Below are 23,187 nucleotides of genomic sequence, written 5' to 3'. Positions count from 1 at the left end.
CTTTCAGGGGGATTCAGGCTAAGATAGCATCATTAGAAAAAATCTAAAACACAAATGGGAGGGATATTAATTGCTAATGTGCTCAAATCCCACAGCCTAGCTGAATAGCAGGATAAAGCAAGATTAATTTATCTTAAATAAATATCATTTTGGAACTTGCTGATTTCTCTGCCTCTGCAATAATTCCCCCCACTCCTTCACCCATTTCTCCCTCTCCTAGTTCTCCCCAACTCTTTGTTCCCATGTATCTCTGTCCCACTGACCATTCAACTCCCTTCCCTCTTTGCTTTGTCTTATCTTAGGTCCTTCATCTCTTCCCACTTCATCCTATTTCTGTCTCCATCATGCCTTTGCTCTTTGTTTTCCTGTGATTCCTCTTATCTCCTTCCCTTTCCTACTGTTAGTAAACAAAGTTGGGAGTCAGCCTAGCTTGTTGGACACTTGAGAGTAACCTCACATTGTCTCACACACTGGGGAGGGAAAAGTGGGGTTAGATTGTGTGCTCCCCCAAACGAAGGACTCCGAAGGCTTTGTTGAGCATTGTTGGGGTTGGCCCTTAACAGACACCTCCAGAGCGTGGAAGAATCAGTGAGTGAAGGGTAAGCAGAAGGCATGATGGGACTTGGGCTTCTCTCACAGCCACGAAAGGACAGAGTTGGCTCTGGGAGCTGGTCCTGGGTCTGTGGATCCCCCAGCCCAGTCTTCTGTCCCCGATCTCTGCTCTTCAGCTGGATCATGGAAGTTTATTCATTCCCAGGAGTGGGAAACCAGAACCTGGAGAGGAGCTGGGAGACTCATGGAGAAGTCTCAGGCCCTCATTGCCTCCACTCAAGATAGTGCAGAGCAAGGCCGGCTATCCTTGGAGGTGACTTGTTTGCCTCTCTGTAAAAACACCCGATAGAGTTTGGGTGCGTTGTCCCCCCATAGTTCATGTGGAAATCTGATCCCCAATGTGGCAGTGTTGGGAGCTGTTTGGGTCACAGGGGGTGGATCCCTCATGAATGGATTAATGCTATCCATGGGGGGAGGCGGGGGTTGTCATGAGTGAGATCTCGCTCTATTTCTCTGAGAGCTGGTTGTTAAAAAGGACCTGGCACCTCCCCTCTCTCTCTCTCTCTTGCTTCCTCTCGCCATGTGATCTGCTTGTACCCGCCGGCTGCCTGCCACTTTCCACCACGAGTGGAAGCAGGCTGAGGCCTGTGCCAGATGCAGCTGTCCCAGAATCATAAGCCAAATAAACCTCTGTTCTTTATAAATTACCCAGTGTCAAGTATTTCTGTTATAGCAACACAAAAACGGACTAAAACACCACCCAACGCACACATTTGTTCTCATTTCAAAAACACTTTATTACCAAAATGAACAAAAGGAGAATGGCGTTTAAATTAAATAAATTACACAAATATGTCAAGAGATAATGTTCCCAGTCCTCCCCGGGAATCCTATCATCACAGGTCAATATCACTAAGAACATTCAAAAGTATTGAAATTCTGGATTACTTTGCTATCTTGCCCCCCACTTCCTGCCTCAATCATTTCCAGAAGAGTGGTCTGTGTGAATTTGTGCTCTTTCTGAAATACTCCAACAGTGAAGTTTTCTTCCGTGTCCTCCCTCTGCCTCATGTGATTCTGATTGTACATCTGCAGTGGGCTCTGTGAGCACTTGTACCCTTGGATGTGTTGCAAATCCCTCCTGAGCCCCAACGCCAGGCCATCTGAGTCAGCAATTCCCCTCAGTTCTAAGGCCGGCCTTGGGGTTAACGGTCACTTCATCAAGTCCTCAGGGGATCTGGACACTTGGTTCAAAGGGGAATGCTGACTTGGGATGTCCTGAGACCCTGTGACTTTTCCCCAACTCCTGGGCCTGAGATAGACTTGGAAGGAGGTGGAGTAGGGGAGGGTGAGTTGTCATTGGCTAAGGTTCTTGTCCTCTTGGAATTTGGCACTTCAAGTGCTGGGCACAGTGAATCCCAGATAACATCATCTTCTGCCTTCCAAGTTTTGAGTTTCACTGGCAGCTTGATGGCATAATGAATGCACAGAGAAGCAATGCTCTTGGGCCAAGAATGTGCTGGCTGTGCCAGCACTCCCTCCTTTAACTCTAAGAAGACATGCTGGCTGATCAGCTCACCCAACACACAGACACAAAACAGTCAGGTCGGAGTTAGGAACTGGGATGTTTTCCAGCCTGGGCCAGCCCAACTTGTTGGGGTAGGGGTCATTAAGTTGAAGGAGCTTGGGTGATGCAGTGAGGAGAGGTCAGAAGATTTTCTGCGCACTTCCATGGAAATTTTACAAAACACTTGCGCATGGAACCCATTTATTTTCAAGTCAACAGTAGGGTTACTCTGGTTACCTCCCTATATACATGGAAAACTTAACTCCTATTTTCATCTTTCCTAGAAGACGGCCTCAGGTCCTAGGTTGTTAAGAAATCCCTGTGGACAAAGACCCAACCTAGATCAACCCTTTTCCACGTCTGCACCCAGTTGGGAAATGCAGCTGGTCCCTGGAGGGCTTTTACCTTTGCCTGGCAGAAGGACCCCATTCTGGGTCTGGGCCACAAGCCGATAAGGCAGAGTTAGAATGATTGGCTCTTTGCCAAGTGCAGAAGGACAAGGCAGGTTTGCCAAGCAGAGGTGTTTCCCTGATAGGCCCTGAAGTCAGGGGGACTGTCAGGGCCCAGGTCCCACAGTTTGCCTTGGTTTGGCACTAGCACCACCCCCGCTCTGGTGCAAAAGAGATTTCCAAAAGTTTTTGTGCAGAATACCTGGTACTGTTGCTAGGTTGCTAGAGAATTCTGCCAGGGGTTGGAACCCCAAAAGGGTGGATGAGTAGAAAGGAGTTGACCTTGAGGGCAGGGGTAGTGAGTTTTCAGGAGACTGAGGCAGTGCCTTGGTGGGCTGGCCCTGGGGAGGTAGCTCTGGTGGTCTGGAGGGCCTTGGCCACTGCCCAGGCTAGAGTCTGATGTGCTAAACAGCAGTGGAGGTCATGGCAGCCTTGGGATGAGGAGGAAGGGACATAGTTACCAAGACAGAGACTCCTGGGTTGTGGGGAGCACATGTTCCCCATGGTGCAGAGCTGCCAGGGACAGAGTTGGGATGGTTGGAGGAGGCGAGCCACAGAATCCTAACCAAGTTCATCCCTGTATCCTGTGACAGCCCGACACCACCTGACACCGAGCCATGCAGGCTCTAGGACACCAGGTCTGCATAGTTGTACTTGTCCTTCTGTTCTTGGCTCTTAAGGACTGGAAGTCAAGGTGTACAGCAGCCGCTGCAAGCAGGGCATGGCTGGGCAGGGTGGAGTGAGCAGGGGGCTTTGCTGCCTGGAGTGAGCAGGGCTGGCGGGGCAGGGGGTCAGGGGTGGGGTGAGGAGGTGGGTTCGCCAGACTCACTCCTGTCAGAGCAGGCTCTCCTGCTGCTGAGATGCTCTCTCTAGAGATGCGAGGAGGAAGGGAGGGGGAGGAGAAAGGAGGAGGAGGTGAGAAAGGAGCCAAGTCCTGGTGGACATGTTCTCCTCCCCCTGTCACTAGCTGTGATCCCAGGCTCATGGGCTTATCCTTCATGGAAGTCCCACGTGCCAGGCGCTCTGGAGGCAGCATGGGGATTGGCTGGGCCCTCACAGGGCGGTCAGGGTCTCTGTGTGAAACATGCTCCCGAACATCTCCTGCAGGGGCCACGGGAAGGAAGGGGGAGAAGGGAGATTGTTAGACCTGTTGGCGTCAGGTGGCTGCAACCAGGAGCTGACCCTATGGACCTCTGGCCAGGAAGAGGCATTGCAAGAGACTGTACGTGTGACAGTGAGCATGGGTGTGCACAAGGGAGAGGCACGGTCAGTCTGAGAGCTGAGCAGACTCAGCGGCGACAGGAGAAGGTGCTGGAATCTAATTTTGAATGGTCTGGGTGTGCTGTGTGACCTTCCACATGGCCCTTCCCCCTTTCGGCTCTATTTTCTTTGTTAGATAAAATCAAGGTTGAGACTAGACAAGCTCTAAAGTCCTTTTTCACTTTGAAAAATTATTTTGGTCCTATCCAGATTTTTTGGAATGTGCTGGAGATTCCAGGGGGGTGCGGGGGGGGGGGGGGGTGTGCGGCACAGAAATCAGTCTGCCAAATCCAGCTCTATTTTCTAATGTCTCCCACCTGCCATCAGCACTCTGCAAGATGTATTCAGAGGACCATGGAACTCAAGCCCAAAAAACGAAGGGAAGAGGCACAAAGAGATGTTATTTCGAATACACCCTTAGCCAGATTTCTGTAAACGTAGCCATCTGGCTTCTTTTAATTCAGGACATCAGAGTAGTGCTAATTTTCATGGGCCCTGTGGGGATAGTAACCCCTCATATCTGCATAGCTTTTAGTTCATAATAAATAATAATTGCAATATAATTCATTTGTGAATTATAATTATTACATATTATTGTAAATATTATTATACATGCAATAATAATTCATTTGTACCCCTAGAATTTATCCAATTCTCCCAGAATACAAGATTCCAAAGGGTAGGGGCCTTTGTTTTGTTCACTGCTACAAGGTTATTTCAGAAAGTTTATGGAAGGATTCATACCAGCTTTTAATTCTATTTTTCCACGAACTTTCTGAAGTACCCTCGTATGTGCCCACCCTGGGACTGTATCAGGCAAGTGGTAGGCCCTCTAGAAATACCTGTTGAATTAATGAAAGATGAACGACTCCCCCACTAATCTTGGGAGGTAGATGGGACAGGTACTACCCGTATTTCCCTTGTTTTACAGATCACAAAGCTGGGGGCCAGAGCTATCATGTGGCTGGCCCAAGATCACCTGGCTGGCGTGATGGCTAGTTAAGAATAGATAGTTCTTGAGGACTTGGTCAGTGACTCTCCCATCCCCCATCATGCCTCTCAGGGCTGAGAAGAGTTAAGATCTGCTACTAACAGAAGGATAAGAATGAAACTTGTTGCCTTCAAGGTGACTGTTCTGGCCTGGAGGTGAGAGAGCCCCATGAATCCCTGGTATCTAAAAGGGTCCCCTTCCTCCCTCTCTGCCATGCCTCTCCCACCCTCACAGCCCTGTCCCTCAGCTCACCTGCTCTAAGTCCCAGTAGCTGGGACTGTCGGTCTCTGAATCGTACAAGGAGAGTTCGGGGTCCACTGGAGCCTGGAGAGGGGGAAACCGGTGCAGATGAGCTCCAGTGACTGAACAGTGAAGTCGGAGCATGGTGGCAGAGGAGGGACACATGGCAGGCTCTGGGGGGCACTGTGTTCCTGATGCCTTACTCATCCTGTTGCCCCTTTCCCCCCCTGCCTCACAAAGTATAGCACAGCAGTGGTCCTCCCCTACTCCAGACGGATGTGCATCAGGGTCTGCCCTGCCTTCTGGGCCTGTAATTGTCCTAGCTACAAGGGCGACTGGCTAGCCGCCTGACCTTGAGGAATTCCCTTCCTGTCCCTGAGAATCTGTGTCCTCATCTGTGAAAGCAGGATCATCAAATTCACCATGCTGGTGGAAAGGTGTGTGTGTATGTAATTTATGTATATGCATATATTCTGGAATAGGTAGATATGTAACATATAATATAAATTATTTATAAACGTATAAACAATGAATTAGATATAAATTGTAATCACTGGATATTATTAGCGTAATAACAAATCATGAGGATTTATCTGGAATCTCCCTCTCTTTGCTTTGTGGACAAGGTTCATGAAGCAAGAAAGCCTGTTGCTCCCTCAAGAGTTTCCCTCGAAGTGTGGAGCCAAAGCCCGTGTTTTCCTCGGCAGTCTTTTGGCACTTAGAGCAGATGACTTCACCTTCACCAGTTTCTTAAGGCAAAGAGCAAATCATCGATCTAGGGCCAGAATGACCCACAGAAGGCAGGGAGGTTTTTACCGCAGGCTGGGGCACAAACGGAGTCTTGGGAGACCCAGGGCAGGGGCTGAGCTGGGAGGCAATCGTGTGGGTTGGGAGGTGGCTGGGGAGATCTGGATAGGGGCTCCAAGGAGGTGGGCTTTTTCTGACTCCTCAGCTTTCTGGAATCCTAGACAGTATTATTTGCATCTCATTTGCATACCACTTACTAGCAAATCAAATGTCAAAACTCAAACCCAGCCTCTTCATCCATCACCAGCCTGAAATCTCCAGGCTCTGCTAAACTAAAACTGGCAGGCTTACTCCCACCCCTTCGCCAAATCCCCTTGTAGAAAGAGTGAAGGAGCGATGCCAGAATGCTAGGCATAATGTCCTACGCTTTGGGTGTTCGTGAGATCAGGACATTAATGTTTTTGTTTGTTTTTAGGTGGCTGGCCTGTAAGGGGATCCAAACCCTTGACCTTGGTGTTATGAACACTGAGGACATTAATATTAATTAAGGATTTACAGTATACAAAATGCTTTCAAGTGACCTGAAAGGTATAATTATCATTTCACCCTACAACAAAAACAAGAGGAAAACCCTGTGAGGTAGGTAATGGTAGTTGATGGTATCCATTCTACAGATAAGGAAACAGATTCAGAAAATGAAATGACAGAATTGGTGCTGGAAATCAAACCTTCTCCTATGTTTTTTCTAATGCTCCTTGGTCCTGCTATTGCAGTGCCCTGGACCCTAGGATTCTCCAGGAGCAGGGACCTTACCCTTTGGAAGTTGTGTGCTGGGGCCACTTCTCTGGTATTTGCCTGGGCAAAGAGGACTGCATCATGTATGCTGGGAAAGACGTGGTTGTGCTCCAGACACCCATCCTCAAAGACGCCTCCATGGCTGATGTCATTGTACACCTGGGCTGGAAGGAGGAAAGATAACCTTCAGAAAGATAACAGCCATCGTGGGTTGGAGCTGGGGGTGGGGGAAGATGGTGAGACCAGAGCAGGGAGGGGAGGACAGAGAGGTGGGAAGTTCATGCTCTTGCTGTCCCCGAGGGCCATGGCACTGGCATTGCAATATCAGTTCTAGACAGCAGAGGGCGATGTGAGCTTGAGGATGCTGAACCTTCAACTCAGGGCAGAAGGAAGCAGTTTGATTTAGGAAGTTGGTACTTTGTGGCAATTCGAGAGGGAAAAGCTAAAACATCCATGAGCAGGCTGCTGCCAATTCTATCCCCTAAGGGCCCATCCTTCCTCTTGTTTACTTAGACCTTTCCAGCAACTTTCAATGTGTGGCAGAATTCTTACTCTTACCAAATCCTAGAGATGGTTTCCTGAGGGAGTGTCTAGTGAGGTGAGATGAATCCACTGATTCTAACTCTGGAGCACATCATAGCAGGTCATTGTCATTGCAGATTCTCTCCCTGAGTGGACTCTCTGCAGGGCCTGGGACATGCAGCCCTGCTGGAAGGGATCTGATCCTTTGCAGGAAGCTAGACCTGTGTGTTTGTGCCCCTTCACATTCTCTTGAGTGTTTGTGTGCGTTTGCTGTATTTCCACATCCCTTGCACTTTGCATATGTGCTAATGATGTGAATGTCCACTGCTCTGTGGCCATGCCCTTGGGGCTGTGTACATGCACCCTTTGGAGAATGCATGCATGTAAAACTGAGTATCTGTATGTTCCCTAGTTAGGGTATGTGTAAGCTTTATGCTTATACAGATCTGTGGACTTTCTGATTTGGCAAGGATCCCCAAATTCATCCAGTTGACCCCCTCTTTTTACATAGGTAGAAATAGATCCCTAGATAGATAAAGTGACTTGGCCAAAGATACATGGCAAACTAATGATGGGGCAGATTAGAATCCTAGCTATCCTTTCTCAACTGCACGACCCCCACTTTGTTGTTGAGACCCCCAGGATATTTCTATGATCTAGCCAGTCTCTTTTGACATGTATCTGAGGCTCTTGTGAGCAGGCAGCAGTTTAGGGAAATATGTGGGTGCTCTCATTTTCACCCCTTTTACTCTTCAGCCCCTACCAACCTGTTCCCACCCTTGCCCCCTTGCCAGCCTTTCAGTCCCCTAAATGTCCTCTTCCTCTTACCATGAATGTTCACCAAGAAGACCTTCACGCCGATCTTCCCATAGGTGGAGCTCAGCTGCAAGTGTTGGGGAGGGTGTGCAGAGGGAGACGAAAGGAAAAGAATGTTCTGAGTGGGTCTCAAAAGTGATTCACAATATGCACTTCAGAGGGGGACCAAACAGATAAGCCACCCTGAGAGCCCTGGCAGCTGAGGATAAAAATAGCAGCAAAGCACGCTGTTTTCTCTGGAGTGTTGGCTGAGGCTCCTCTGGAAAGTGGGCGGAAATGGAGCTTTGCCCATGTGGCAGGCACTTAAAGTCATCACGGCCCCTTCTTGTGGGGCCAGATCTTTTCTTTCAGTAGCTGAGATTCCCAAACTCCACTTCTTTCCTGACTTTGTGGCTTCAGGCAAAAGCTGCAGGGCAGGACTGAGGTTCAGAGAGGCCAGGGCTTCCGCCATGGCTGGCCTGGGCTCCAGGTGTCTGGAGGGAAGCAAGCTGAGACCCCAGGCTCGGGAGGGGGCCTTCTTGGCACCAGCACGTGGCTGGTGGTGACATCGGCCCGTGAGTTCTGTGTTCCTCTGTTTCCCCTGGTTTGCCTCCACACGAGCCACCTCTGAGGTTTGCTGACTCTCTGCCATTGGAGGCTGCTGCTGAAAAGTTGTTCTGGTGGATACAATGATTCAAGATGTCCTGTGGGCTGCCTGTTTGGCCTGAGGGTGTAGGGGCACTGATGCTATTTCTTCTTCTCCTCTAGGTTGGCCAGTGAGTGTGGGAAGGGGCAGCAGACCATGAATCAGCGACTGAGCTAGACTACTCAGAGGACCCTGGGGTGGGTCCCTGGTGGCCTGAGAGGGAACTTGAGATGGCCTTTGCTAGGGTGGGGTGGAAGAGTGGGGCCTGGTAGCCCCCTCCAGTGACTCATTGTCACAGGCTGTCTGGGCCTGCTCTGCTGAGAACATCCTGTCCTGGTCACATCTGGGGAAAGGAGGGATCCTTAGGAAACTTTCGCATCCCCCAGCTTGTTGGATGAGGGCTTTGAGGAAAGGGACAGCAGGGCTGGGGGCCAGCACCCCCCATCCGAGGGCCTCACCTTGGCCAGGGCTTTGATGCCCATCAGGTCCACAAAGCTGACTCCACTCATGTCGAGGATGAGGGTGTGGAAGGTAACGAAGGGCGGGACGCTGGCCAGCGTGTCGCTGGGCTCACTGGGGGACTCAGCAGGGACCGGCGGCTCACACTGGGCAGCTGAGGAGGGGTCGTGGCTGAAGGTAATGTAGGACACGCTGGCGCCGTTGGCAGGAGTCTGGTTGTTGTTGGGGTCGATCGGGGAGGTATTCTCAAAGTCCTGCTGCAGCTCCTGCAGGGAGACAGTCTGGAGGGTGGGGCAGGAGGGGCAGAGTCAGGACCATCAGACTGAATGGGACTTTGCTACGGCTGAGGGAGGGGCAAAGAAGGTGCAGGAGCACGCGAATAACTCATTCTGGTGGTGGTGAATGCAAGCCCGCAACCCCCACAGGAGAGGCCTCTCCCTTGGTCTCCTACAACCCAGACCGAGTTGGAGAACCCTTCTCGCTGCTCTGGGAGGAAGGCTTTTAGGAGAAAACTGAGCTCCTTTTTGCATTTGTCTCTGCCTGCCTGCATTTCCTCAGGACTCCCACACCCACCGCAGCCTGGCTAGCACGCCAGGAAATTCACTGACGCTCCCCACCTGGGGCGGTTCATAAGTCTGTGGGCCATATACTGTCTTAGCTAAAAAATGGGGAGCGACAATGGGAGCTCAGTAGTTACCCCGGGAGCTGGTAGCCCCTTCCCCAAGAAGGATGGCCAGTGGCCAGCAGGCAGGGATCCCAGGGACTTTCTGTCTTTGCCTCTCAGGGTCCTGGAGGTGGGGTACCCGGGGGCAAGATCAGAACGGGCAGGGAAGCAGGGCATGGGGGCTGTCCCTAGCCTCGGTCCACCTTGGTCTTCATGAATAGAGAGTTCCTCGGCTGTGTGGGCCTTGTTCTCTTCTCCTGCTTCTTGAGGTATTTCTGCTTGGCTAGCAATACTTTCTGGGGGTCCATTCCTGTCTGTAGGGAGAGAGCCACAGCAATCTTGACCTCCGCCCCCTTAGGGGGAGGCCTGCTCTTGGCTCCCAGCCCCTTTCTGCTTCATCTTCTGGCCACCCTCTGTCCAGCCCCTCTGGTCACCAACAACTGAGTCTTACCTTGGCAATGACCTTTTGCCTGAAGATTTCTGAGTTGGCAAAGTACAGAGGGGAGCAGTAAGTGACGATCTTAATCCCCTCAATTTCCCGGACCTGTGACAGGGAGACTGAGCTCAGGTCACAGAAATGTCTTTATTGGCCTTTTTTTTTTTTTGAAAGATGACCGGTAAGGGGATCTTAACCCTTGACTTGGTGTTGTCAGCACCACACTCAGCCAGTGAGCGAACCGGCCATCCCTATATGGGATCCGAACCTGGGGCCTTGGTGTTATCAGCACCACACTCTCCCGAGTGAGCCACAGGCCGCCCCTTAATTGGCTTTTTTAAAAAACCTCTTCTCCTTGGGGTGGGACAGGGCAGAAGAGGGAGGCCAAAAGAGGTGGCCGTTACCCACCATGTTGTAGGTCTTGGGATTCACGTAGATGTCAGTGTCCATGACCGGGGCCAGAGAGTAGCCATTTCGGCTTCATGAAGAAGGAAAAGAGAAAAGTAAGAGAAAGCTAACAGCAAGTAGGCCTGGTGGGGGGCCTGAGGAGAGCCGGGCTAGGACGAGGTCCCGTCCTCAACCCTGGGCTGTTGTGTTTGTCTTTTTGCACTGGAGACCTATGGTTAGACTATAACTAGGGAGAGGACAGGCAGGCCTTTGATATAGCCCCCAGCTGGGGTTCAGGGGGAGAAGGGGTGCGGGTACACAAGGTGACAAGCTTAAGTGGCCCTGGAGTCACCACTTCCTGGTTCTGAGTTCTCAAGAACAGAAAACAGGGTTTTCTCAATTCACCATCCTTCCTGCCCTGGTTGGGACGCCTCCCTCTGGTACCTTTGGCCTGTACTACTAAATCTTTTTATAGGAAAAACACAGCATCTGTCCTCTGCCCTGGGGTGGGGTCGCACTTGGTCTGGGGTTCTGGCAGTGCCTTTGGAAGGACTTGGGATTCACCCACTTGCTCTTTCCCTACTTTCTCTGCCTCCTTCCCCAGCCCTCCAAGACCTTGCTGGCTTCCTGTGGGGTTTTCATAATAAGGGAACTCAGACAACCCAGCCTGTGCCCACAGTCCTGGCTGGGTTGGGCTCTCCTTGGGCCTGGCAGCACCTCCAGTGCCAGGTCCAGAAAGTGCAGGGAGCAGGGGGCTAAGCGAGGCCTCAGCACGGGAGCTCTTGGTAGGTGGCCCAGGGCCCCCACAGCTGTGCCTGGGAGGGGGGAGTCTGTTACTTACAACTGGGTCTGGAAGACCACGACCAGGACGGAGAAGGTGACACCCACTGCCACACCGTACGGCAGGCTCAGGAAGAAGGTGGAGAGGAAGGTCACTACCCAGATACACTGTGAGGAGAGAGATGTCAAAAGCAGGTGTGGGGAGAAAACTGCCTCTTTCAGGGAGGCTGAAAACCATTCTCTGCTAGCACGACCTCAGACCCACCCTTCCCTGTTTACTGCATTTTTGCAATGTTTTGTGTATTTATGCTTTGGTTACACTTGCCTATTTCCCTGAGACTGAGTGTGGCTGCCTGATCTTGTCTGTGTTTGTGACAGAAACCCCAGCACACGCGCTGCACGTGCTCTGACAGGTGCTGACAATGATCTGATGGCCTGGGGCCTGTGTGTTGGGGGTGGGGGGCAGGATTGGATGAAGTTCTGATAATTGCCGCCTGTGGACCTTTAGGAACCCTGACGTCCTCTAAAGAAAATAAATCTGCCTGTATTCCTATAGGGAATTGTGGAGATCAGGTGGGACCACCAAGCACTAGATGAATGCAAGGGACTATTGCCATAGCAGGGGGGTGGTTGGGGTGTGCTAAAAACACGTCCTTGGGCTGGGAATTGGGATGTAATTTTTCTCCTTATTTTCATCACTGCCTCACTAGGAGACCCCCAGACAGACCATTTACTTCTTTGGCTTTGAGGATTTCCTTTCCTGCACCACGTGGGTGAGCCTCCTTCCCCTAGGAGACAGTATAATCCAGAGGTTTGGAGTCCAAGACTTGGAGTTGCAATCCAGACTTTACCACTTACTACCTCTGTGGCCTTTGATGATTTACTCAACCATTGTGGCCTTGGTTTCATCATCTTTATAGAAGGTTAGCAAACCTTTCTCATAGGTTACAGTGGGGCTTACATGGAGATAACACAGCATCGTCAATACATGGTAGCCTCTATTACTATGGTCCAATGGATGGAGTATGTGACTAATCATAACTATAAATCATCTGCAGAATGTTTATGGTTACATGTGCTTTCCCACTATGATCTCATTTAATCCTCAGAACCAGTGTGTGATGCAGCCATGACTGTCACCTCCATTTATAGATGAGGAAATAGAACCCCAGGGAAGTCTAGTAGCTTCCTCAAGATCCTGGTCCTCTGGCTTTATGTTCTAGAATTTTGGGGGGAACATTTGCCTTTTGCTTTTTCAGAGCTATAAGTCATAAAAATAATAACAGCTACATTTTATTGGGCACAACACACAATTCAGACAACATGTGGCTTACTCGTATTTCTTCCTCATAAGAAACCCTAGTGTGTAGAGAATATAAAATACCCATTTCACAGATGAGAAAGCTGAGACTCAGAGAGGTTAAGGGACTAACTATTGGCTTCAGTACCAGTGAACGGTTGAGATAGGATTTGAACACAGGCCGTCTCACTCCAAAACCTAGACTCTTAACTCCTTGGCTATACTAATTAGGGAGCAGCAGACCAGAGGGTTCCTCATTAGGACAGGACTGGCTGACAGGCCTGTGGGGTTGGACGAGGGGCAGAAGCAGGGATGGGTAGCCAGAGGCTGCCCGATACCTACACATTCCAGCTTGCTTTTCCTCCACAGGTAGTAGGGATCGGCAAGTTGCTTGAGGGAGTTCTTGAGGTTGACAGCTATCAGGGCTCCTAGCACAGACTAAAGAAGCAGAACATTACTCCATGTCACCTGGGGACTCCCAGTCTTCCTGCCCTTCCTACACCCACCTGACCCTGGAGCCTGGCAGGACAGAGATGGAGTTCTAGAACACCTCCCCCGCCAGAGTCCCCGAGGCTCTGCACTCTGTCTCGGGTTTGGGAAGTGCAGGCATTAGAGCCAGTGGTGCATCCCAGCCTCATCTTTACCTTTCCTCCGTTCCCTCGTACTTACATGGCCCGTGCTTGCAGCCCCCATAGCTGGCCTGGCCCTCACAGGTACTTGTAAACACTGCCTGGGGATCAGACTCTGAGGCCAGAGGCTGGAGTTTGAGGCTCTCCCTGCACTGTGAGCACTCTCACCATGGTTAGATCATTTAGACTCTCTCAGTCTCAGTTTCCCTCATCTGTAAAATGGGGAGCATAAAACCTGCATTGTCTCCCTCACAGGTGTGATTAAGTGTGACCGTGGTGGGACTTTGTAACGTGTAATCTGCTAGACACTTTTAGGGATTGCTCTTACTGGAGTCTCTCACTGGCCTCTGCTCTCTGGCTGGGCTCTTACCTTGGGCAGAGAGTACAGGTAACGCCCCAGGACCAGCATGGTGATCATCACCACCAGAGACACGCACAGGCTTGCCACCTGTTCAGAGAAAGAGTTGGGAACAGGGGATAGGTGGGAAACCCGTGCTCTTGATTTGTGTCTGATGGATGCCTTTGTTGGAGTGAAGACTAAGGAGGGAAGAGGGAGGCTGGAGAAGGGCTGGCCTGGCCTGAGGTGCCTGGAGTCACCAGGGCAACTGTGCTGTTGTCTCCCTTACTCAACTCCTCTAGTACAGGGCTCACCTGGGATTTTCCTCCAGCTCCATCCACAGACAGCGTGACAGAGAGAGCACAGCAGATGACATGGATTTTAAAGAAGGAGCCAAAGAAGTTGCTGCAGCCAAGGGCAATCATCTCCTGTGGGGAGAGGAGCAATGGGGCAGGGGCAGGGACCAACCGTAGTCAGCCTGTGCAAGCTGGTCTAGGGCCTAGGACTTGACAGTGACCTTGCTGCTATAAAGTCACACACTTCCAACAAAGAGGAGGTCAGAGACTCCTACACCCTGCTGGCAGGCAGCCCGCCTCACCTCAGCCCAAAGAGCCCTAAGATATCTCTTGCCAGGACTCTGTTTCCCAGCCTGCCCATCCCTGCCAGGGATGGTCTCAGCTACCTGGTTAGAATCCACGTCATAGCCGTGCTTATTGGCCAGGGTTCGGCCCATAGCCAGGTTGATGACGTAGCTCACGATGGCCAAGGAGAAGGCTGTGCCAAACATGTCCTTCCACTGCGAAACCACAGGTGACACCGGAGTGGGGAAACTGCCAAGGAGCCAGAAAGGAGGCAAGACCCCGGGTGTGAGGAGAGGGAAGACAGTGGAGTCCTTCATCAGCCCACAGGGACCAGCCAGGCCCCCATTGTGTGCCAGGGTCTTTACATAAGTCATCCCAGCCGATCCAAACCCTCAGTAGGGCCCTGTAGGGTAGGCACCGTCACTCCTGTTTCACGAAGGAGGAAACCGAGGCTTAGAGAACCCAACTTGCCCAAGGTCACAGAGCCAGTAAGTGGTCGGGCCTCATTTGTTTACTCGTGGGTTCTGGACTCTTTATGCTCACTAGTCCCAGACTCCCAGGCCCCCAGTGCTGCGAGGCCTCCCTCTGACTCTGCATGCAGGATGGCCTTGCCCTCTCCCTCCAGGGCCCAGCGTGATGCTTGGCGCAGAGTGGAAGCTTGATGAATTTCGTTGATCCTAACAGCTTCCTTTCTGCATGGATGGAAAGAGCCAGTGCATTACAGCAAGGCAAAGTGCCAGCAAGGGGCTGCTCAGAGAGGCTCTGTTCAACCGCATAGACTGAAGGAGACTTATGGGAGAGTGTGGCTGTTAAGACTCACTTTTGAATAGTAACAGTGATAATTCCCATGTGTTCAATGTCACGCAACTTATAATACACTTTCGTAGAGTTCATCTCATCTCTGTCTCTGAGCCCAGGCCTTGGTGGGGGGTGTGGTGAGGGTGGGGCCAGGCTTCTGGGCTACCTGGACTCACCCTTGTTGGATCTCTCCCACGATCTGCATTTGATACTTTTGGGGCATCTTATAGCCCCCGGAGATAGCTGTCGCCACCACCACCTGCAAACCCCAAAGTGCAGAATGGGGATCGGCCCTAAATTGGAGCCAGGGCAGGAGGCTCTTCCAAGTCTCCCCTTTCTCTGGGGGTCCCAAGTCCCACTCCCTTGCCTCCTTGAGGAGGAACAACCTGAGGAGCAGGAAGAGAGGAAGAGCCATACACAGGGGGATGGAATAGATTCAAGATGGATTTCCGGTCTCAATGGCTGCCAGTGGAGGAGGTAGGTGGGGATGGGTAGGGCCTCCCCTGGGCCTGACTGGGTCTGGATTTCTCTTCTCACAGCCTCTCCAGTTTGGCCCTTCAAATGCTCCCGCCCCGGGCTAGGTCCTTACCACGATCAGCTCTGTAGGGATGGGGAAGCGGATCTTGTGCATGTAGCGAGCATTGAGCTCCTTTACCAGCGCCAGGACAGCACCGCTGATGAGGGCGAAGATGAGCGAGGCAATGTTGGTGTGGGGGAGGTTTTTGCAAATGTCAATGAAGGTCTGGAGAAGAGAGCATCGTGCTCACAGGCTCCCACCTCTTCTTCCCATACTACTCCCACCCTTGAGGGCCTGACCCAGGAGAGGGATGTCATCAACGCTAATGGAGGCACTCCAAAGCAGAGCCCAGGCCCTGGTCATAAACACCACCCCATCTTCCCACCACCCTCTCCCAAAGGGCACATCTGGAGCTCATGCTGTGGTAGGAATGCTTTTTTTTTCTCTAGAGGAGCTCAAGCTAAAGAAGGAGGGTTGAAGATTAGACATAAGGAAGGACTTCCCAGTCAGGGAGGCGTTGAGGCACTGGAATGTGGAACTAATAGAGAGTGTATATCTCCTTTATGCAGGGATGAACCATAGAGAACCACAGGGAGCCCTTGAGGTCACACGTTCAACCCTCCCTCCCAAGGTGGGAACCTTCTTGGAATCCTCTCTGAACAGTGGGTCAGCCAGCCCTGGCTTGAGAACATCTCGTAATGAGGAGCTCACGACTTCTTGAAACAGTAAACTCTGTCTGCTTGGGCCCCACCCCATCTGCAGGGATGTGTCCCCAGACTCACATAGACGATGGATCCTGGGCCTGAGTAGGAGGAGATGGTCAGTCCGAAGATGTACTTGAATACCGAGATCAGGATCTGCAGGCCAGCGGCCGTCATGAAGCCCCGGATGAAGGACTCAGAGAGGTAGATGGCCACAAAGCCAAACTGCATGAAGCCCAGGCCCATCTGAAAGGAGGAGGAATGGGGCGGTGGGGGAGACCAAGGTGGGTCAGCTGCTCCCACAACCTGCCCGACCAAACCCAGGCCTGGAGTTTCATGCATCCCTGGGACAGCAGTAGCTCTAGGGAAATGAGCCCTGTGTGACCTTGTCCTGCCCTTCACTATACCCAATGTGCCTGCATCAGACCTTTGGTTCCTTTAGGGCACTGGCCTCTTTGTCACTTCACCTCTGGCTTCAGTTTCCTTACCTGTTAATAACACCTGGTCCTCCCCCAGTGTTTCCTCTCTCAGTAAATGACACCACCACAATAAATCCGATTGCCCAACCAAAAACTTGGGAGTCATCCTCCCTTACCTCCCACATCCAATCTATCACCAAGCCCTCTTAATGCACCTGAAAAAATGTTCCTTAAGTCCACCCCCATCTCTCCCTCCATGGCCACCACCCTAGTCTAGACCTTCATTACTCCTGCCCAGGCCTCTGAAGAGTCTCCCAACAGGTCCCCTGCCTTGATTCTGATCCACCTCCCACCCATCATCTTCTCTGCAGCCCCAATGATCCTCATAAATTGCTAACTGGACCTAAAGCTGCTGCTTAGGTACAGACCCCAGACTTCATTGTCTGCCCCTGCCTACTTATCCAGTCTCTTCTCTGGCCCTCTATCCTTCCGGCGCACCAAACTCCTTGCCCTTCCCTGGTCAGATCACACTCTTTTAGGCCTCAGTGCTTTTGGGTGCTGTTTTCTCTGCCTGAACCATCCTTCCGCAACTTGTTCATTTGATAACTGGTTAATTTCTACTCAGACTGAGGTCAAATGTCATCTGCTTTTTGAGGTTTTCTCTGACTCTCTCTCCTGTGTTCCTACAGCTACATAAGAGTTGTTCCACTATGCGGTTTATCTCACTGCATGCAATTTCATCTGTTGACGTGGCTGCTTCCTCTGCTGCACTGTGAGCAACTTGTCAACTGGCCTCTTTCTTACTTATCTTTGTGTCCCCAGTTCCTGGCACAAAACGTTAACTGAATGAATGAATGAATGAAAGGTGCTCTCTAAGCTGCTTCCTGCTCTTGCATTCCATCATGCTGTGCTTCTCTTCCTAAACCCTACCAGAATCCTTTGCAGTACTTTATAGAAACTCAGTCTATGCTGTGTAACTGATGCTGTGGCTTGGAGTGCAGGAGGCCAGAGGGGGATGTTAGAGAAACTTAGCAGTCTGGAAGACTGTGCTGGCAGAGAGCTGGGTTTCTCCAAGGGGTAGGGGAGAGAAGCTGGGAGTCTTTTAGACAGATTTTAGGCTCAGGACAGTTTTATCACATGTAATTGCTGTATGTATGGTCATGCTAGATGCAGGTGAGGAGATACTCTGAATTTTCAAGGTCTTTTTGGCCCAGGGATGGGGATGAGAGGGGAGGTAGAGTCTTAAATCAGATTTAACACCAAAATGGGGACTTTGAGGCAGGGGCAGGGCAGTGTGAGGCCCTCCTGAGGTGGGGCCCTGGCAGGGACGGGGGTCCCTCACCTGGATGATGGCAGTCAGGCAGGCTAGTGTTGCCGACACGTGCAGCCTCTCTGCCTCCATGGCTGCCGTGTCCACATAGCTCTCGTTGGTGGCATTGTTGAAGACCTGGAATTTCGACTCTGGGGCCAGCTGCAGACAGACGTTACCCACCAGGATGCTGATAACGGCAAAGGTACCTGTGGTGCCCCACGCAGCCGGCAAAAATCAGAGGTTTGGACCATGCCCATGGAAGCCAGAAAGGGGCCCAGGAATGCTTCCAACCCCTCAGGGGGATGGATGCCCAAACCTCCAGGGCTCCTCTCCAAGTCTCCAACAACCATTCATAGCTAACCATGATCTGTGCTTTTCAAGGTGCTTTCACCTCAACTGTCCATCTTACCTCATTTGACACATGAGGAAATGCACTTAGAAATACAAGCAGAGCCAGAACCAAAAACCAGCCTTTGTGACCAGCCCTTTTTCTGCATCTCATTTAGCACCAGAGAACTCTGAGTGTTCCTGCAGTGAGCTCCTGGGACTAGCCTGGGAGTTAGACAGTGATTTCTCACATCTGTTTAGCCCTTTATAGCATATGGTGTATCTTGTTCTGCCAAGTCTTCCTCTCATTCCAGAGAGGGAGATGGAACAGGTATTGCTGACTGAGCTTATGGAGGCTCAGTGGTTTCTCCAAGGTCAACTAGGACCTGGGACTGACCCTCATAGGGACTCTCCCTCCAGGACCTACCAGCTCCAACTCTAGGAGAATGCAGATGGAAAATCACCCGACCCCCCTTGGCCACACCACGCATCCAGGTCATCCTTCCTGCGGAGAGGGAAGAGGCCTTACCTGGCACCATCTGGTGCACACCCCCCAGGAAGAAGTAGGTCAGCAGGGGGAAGAAGGAGGAATAGAGGCCATTGACTGCAGGAAGGTTGGCCAGCAGAGCAAATGCCATGCCTGCAGAGGACAAAGCGATTGAGGGCTCAGGAGCACAGCTGGCTTATAGGAGTCACATAGAGAGGGGGTCGGGGTGGGGAGAGGGATGGGGGAGCAGCAGGCCAGTTCTGGCTGAGGGGACCCCTTTACCTTGTGGGACCTGGATAGTTCCCCCACTGAGTCCACCAAGCACGTCGGGGATGAGATAGTCTTTGATCTTGTACTTGGGGAGCCAGGAGAGCACAGGCAGCAGCCCAAACACCACAGTCTTGATCTTGGCTGAGGAACATCTGGAAAGGAAGAGGGCAGGTTACCAGTCAGCTCTGCATGACTTGGACGCTCTGAGTTGGAGAGGATTGTCATATCCTGTTCATTTCATTCATTTTTTCACTCAAAATTCACTCCGATTTCAGGTATGATGCTGAGAGCCTACCCAATCCTGTGTGCCAGGGACACTGAGAAGAAGAGGCAGGAATTTTGTCTTGAGAGCCCATCAACACACACTGGGACTGCTGGCTGCTCACCTGGGAGGTCTACAAGACTCGGCTTAAAGGTATAAACTTGATGGTGGCTCAGCCTTCTGAGCTACTAGGCCCACCCTCGGCTCGGATGGCCTTTTCCAGGAAAGGCCTCTCTGAGTTCCTGTCTGACTGACACGGGCCTGGGTGCCTTCCCCTGGCTTCTGCAGCTCCGTGTGCACTCTGTGTTGTAATCACTTGGTTTTTGTCTGTCTCTCCCACTAGACAGCAAACCCACCATGGTGAGAAGTCTGTCTCTCTTGATCATCTTTGCACACCTTGAGCATTACACAATATGCTTAGTAAATATTTGTTGAACGAATGAATGAATGAATAAGTGAAAGGATGAGATGGTATTGAAACTCAGTCTGAGTGGGGGCTGCCCCCTGACATTTTCCTTAAAACATCCCCCAAAAGGAAGGCTCTATTGTCCTGCAGGGTGCACCTCTCCTGACTCACCATCCTTTATGTGTGATGGCTCCGATACCAGAGTTCTTTCCCCTGCTAATTCATCAGCAGAGGAGGGAAGAATGGGGGAGCTGTTCTCTGATTAATGCAGGGTGGGGAGAGTTGATCCTTTCCCTGTTTGTTGAACACCTTGAGGTCCTTTCATAGAAACTCAGGAGCGGTAGGAACAAGGGCCTGCAAACTCAAGGGTGACAGCGGTGGATTGATTGATGACTGGAAGGGAGGGGGTGGGGGGCATTTGCTTTTCTTCTCCCAGTTGAGGGAACTCAAATACTCAGGCCCATCTGGTGACTCACTGGCCTGCTCTGATTAGGCGTCCTTTCCTGCCCGGCACCAATTCTTGGTCTTTGCTATTGCTCAACAATAGTTTCCCTGACACACTGGGTCCCCTATGAAACCAACACAGACAATGCTTTGTACCCTGGAAAGACTGGGCAGATTTTCTGTCCCAACTAACACTCCATGGAATCGCATCCCCATCGACATCTGATTCCCCAGTCTCCTCTGGGGCCCGTGGGTGCCTCTTTTATTCCTGGGATGGTGGAAGGGGAGGTGCACTGGTGGCAAATTGCTTAATGCGTCTCTAAAGCCTTGTCCTAAGAGAGAACCAGCTTTGCAGGAGCTCTATCAGGTTTGTTTGTGGCAGAGAAAACTAGACTCATGAATAGAGAGCTGGCTAGGGAAAGAAAAGCAACTCATTTGAGGGCTAGTACATGCCCAATCGTACTCGCAAGTCTGCCAGATGTTGGGCAAAGAAATCTGAAGCCTGAAAGAAGAACTGGAAACAGGTGTGAAACACCTATGCAGAGGCCCCAGAGGCCAAGAAGGAAGTGGAGAGAATTAGCTTTCTAGATATTCATTCATTCATTAAACAAATATTTACAGGAATACCTTCTTGTGTGCCAGCTGTGTTCATGGCTCTCATGCCAGCAACATGGGAATTATTAGTTCTCTATATCCCTTTATAGTTTTCATCATTCTGATCTTTTAGGACAACAGCAGATCCACTCATTCCTCAGAAGCACCCCAAACTTAAACTCTTTGGGCATAAAGACTGGCAGAGCCCACCTGTCTGAGGAGCACAGCTATGGGTACAGTGCCCAGACACTGTGCACCTAAGATCTTGACTTCAAATGGGCAGAGATGGGGCCTCCCAAGAGAAGCAGGGTTGGGCTGGGACTTTTAGCAAAAACTCAAGTGGGTGATTCCCCCAGCCTGAACCAGTTCCACCTGCAACTCCACTTCAGCCATTGCCAGTGACCTCAATCCAGGTACCTGAATCAGCTGTTTCCCCAGGGGAGTGAGGGAGAGCCAGCCCACAGCCTGAGCCAGGTCTGCCAGAAGTCTGGCAAGGGGGAGGGTAAATCTCGTGGCCTCAGGCTCTGGGGGTATGGGCACAGATCACCTTGTGTAGCTCCTTCCTCAGAGACAAAATTTCACTACCTACCTTCTCAGTTCCAGGGACCTGAGAGTGGAAAGAGACTGAGGGCTTGTACCATAACTGGTAGGTCCCCTTCAAGAGAGCCCAGGAATTTAGGGTCCCTTTGGGCATTCTATGGACCAGGTGAAGGAATGGACATCCAGGAGGAAAGAGGACACAGGGTGAGGCTTTAAGTTTTTTTGGTAAGGAGGACAAGGGATGGTGGCTTTAGGTTTTTTTGCTAAGGAGAGAAAAGGGCATGGAGTAAGACTCTGATGCTTCCTACACCTTCATGTTGTAGCACGTCTGTCTACAGCTCCCTGAAATGCCCAAGAGAGGGTGGACTGAGAATATGGGGAAACCCCATGCAGGGGGCTGGGGATACCCCACCACCTTCTGAAGCCGTGGATGGTTCTTGCTCCTACTCCCCATCCCTCCAGGGGCCTCGGTACAGACGAGATTATAAGATCTTAAATTCAGGGTTCAGAACCTCACCTCCCCAGGGCTTCCTTAAATCCTGCCTTCAGTATACTGGTGCAGGAGCCATGCCCTGGTGCTGGAACAATTTTGGCGAGGAGCAGAGGAAAGAGGACTCTGGGCTCTGGGCCACGTTACCTGAGTGCATTGCGAAGTTTCTCTCCCACTGGGTATGTCCGGTCCTTCTTCTCAAACTCATCATCGAAGAGGGTGAGAGAGTATGCGGCTCTGTCTACCACGTAGCGGGGCCTGGGCTGGCTCATGTCTGGGGCATTTACAAGCTTTGGAAGAAGCAGAGTAAGGGAGGCTGAGGGGGCATCCCTTCCCAGGGCCAGCCTGAGCCTTCTCTCTCCGGTCCTCGCTGCAGCAGAGTTTTATCCTGGTCTTCCCCGCCCCAGCCAGCAAGGTGCCTCCCTTCCCTCTGTCGTCTTTCCACCAGACTCATTTTTTGGTGGCCTTCCTTCCCAGGCACTGATGATGCACACTCTTGCCCTAGCTGTTTTGCTTGGCGCCCAGCACGTGGTTGGCACTCCACACCTGTGACATCACCGTCACCTCCGCCGAACACCAGGCAAAGAGGAGGTGGGAGTACAAGGGCAAGAGTCACAGCTGGATTCAGTGTATCAATCCTACTCCCTCTCTGGACATCTGGTGCCCCCACAGCCACTCTCTCTCCCCAGGACTCAGTTTCCCTGGCAGAAAGGCTCATACCAGTCAGCCAGTCAGCTTGGAAGAAACAAGGAAAACAGCCTGCCCGGAGGCAGGGGGATAGCCGAGGTGACCTCAGGAGGACCCTTCTTGAATAAGATACCCAGGACTTCACCAACAGTTTTCCCCAGGGGAGATAATGGTGTGTTTGGGGAAGTCAGGATGGCCCGCCACTGGCTGTCTCTCCCACGGCTTCCTGTGCCTAACCTTTCCTCCACCCTTGTGTACTGGTGTTGCTCTCCTGGCTTTTGCGCAACCTTGCTGATGTTCCAGGAGCTGAGTTGGGCAGAGCTAAGTACTAGGGCCCCTGAGGCCCAGAGGAACCTTTTCCCCTCCCTCTTCCAACTATTGGTCCCCCGTCCCGTCCCCTGCCTCCCAGAGCTGGAATAAACTGCAGGGAGGACCATGGAGGAGGAAGGAAGAGGAAGAAAGAGATGGGGCAGGCTTAGAGAGAGGATTTATGTCTGGGAATGTGGGTGGCCCATTTGGCAAAAGAGTTGAGATGTGGCTGAAAATGAGTAATGACATAGGGGCCAGGGATGCCCCCTCCTTCCTAGGGAAGAACCTGGGGGAGGCCTTTTGTGGAAGAGGACACTGGGGAGAGAGAGAAAGAGCATTCACTCAACACCCAGAAACCTAGGTTCTGGTCCTGGCTTTACTAGTGAAGTGGAGCAGGTGACATTACCTCTATGAACCTCAGATCCCTGTAAAATAAGGGTAAATGCCTATCTCACGGGGTTGTTGTGAAGATCAGATGAGTTAATGG

The 23,187-nt window shown here is 51.5% G+C and overlaps 1 protein-coding gene across 1 annotated transcript; it reads right to left on the bottom strand.

Annotated features, from left to right (window-relative positions):
• Positions 1-3,621: 3,621 nt before the first annotated feature.
• On the bottom strand, positions 3,622-21,976 carry SLC26A9 (solute carrier family 26 member 9). Its single transcript, XM_063115042.1, has 20 exons — positions 21,852-21,976; positions 18,981-19,120; positions 18,741-18,851; positions 17,915-18,090; positions 16,235-16,399; positions 15,525-15,677; positions 15,112-15,194; positions 14,239-14,386; positions 13,871-13,984; positions 13,590-13,667; positions 12,933-13,028; positions 11,352-11,458; positions 10,532-10,601; positions 10,139-10,231; positions 9,891-10,001; positions 9,023-9,304; positions 7,952-8,006; positions 6,620-6,765; positions 5,072-5,143; positions 3,622-3,669 (listed from the first exon to the last, which is right to left on the bottom strand). The coding sequence occupies exons 1-20, from the start codon at positions 21,974-21,976 to the stop codon at positions 3,622-3,624; spliced, it is 2,373 nt and encodes a 790-aa protein (XP_062971112.1).
• Between the last annotated feature and the right edge of the window lie 1,211 nt (positions 21,977-23,187).

This window comes from Cynocephalus volans, chromosome 11, assembly GCF_027409185.1.
Source record: "Cynocephalus volans isolate mCynVol1 chromosome 11, mCynVol1.pri, whole genome shotgun sequence".
In the NCBI taxonomy this organism is placed as follows: domain Eukaryota; kingdom Metazoa; phylum Chordata; class Mammalia; order Dermoptera; family Cynocephalidae; genus Cynocephalus; species Cynocephalus volans.
The sequence above is the reverse complement of the archived record's forward strand: the minus strand, read 5'-3'. Positions and strand labels throughout refer to the sequence as shown.

Bases quoted from the DNA above. Each gene is read 5' to 3' on its own strand.
- SLC26A9 (XM_063115042.1), bottom strand. From the start codon at position 21,976: ATGAGCCAGCCCAGGCCCCGCTACGTGGTAGACAGAGCCGCATACTCT. The intron at 13,029-13,589 runs GTAAGAGCCCAG...CTGCTTCTTTAG, and splicing joins ACCTGTACTCTCTGCCCAAG to TCTGTGCTAGGAGCCCTGAT. The intron at 10,602-11,351 runs GTAAGTAACAGA...TTCTTCATGAAG, and splicing joins GTGGTCTTCCAGACCCAGTT to CCGAAATGGCTACTCTCTGG.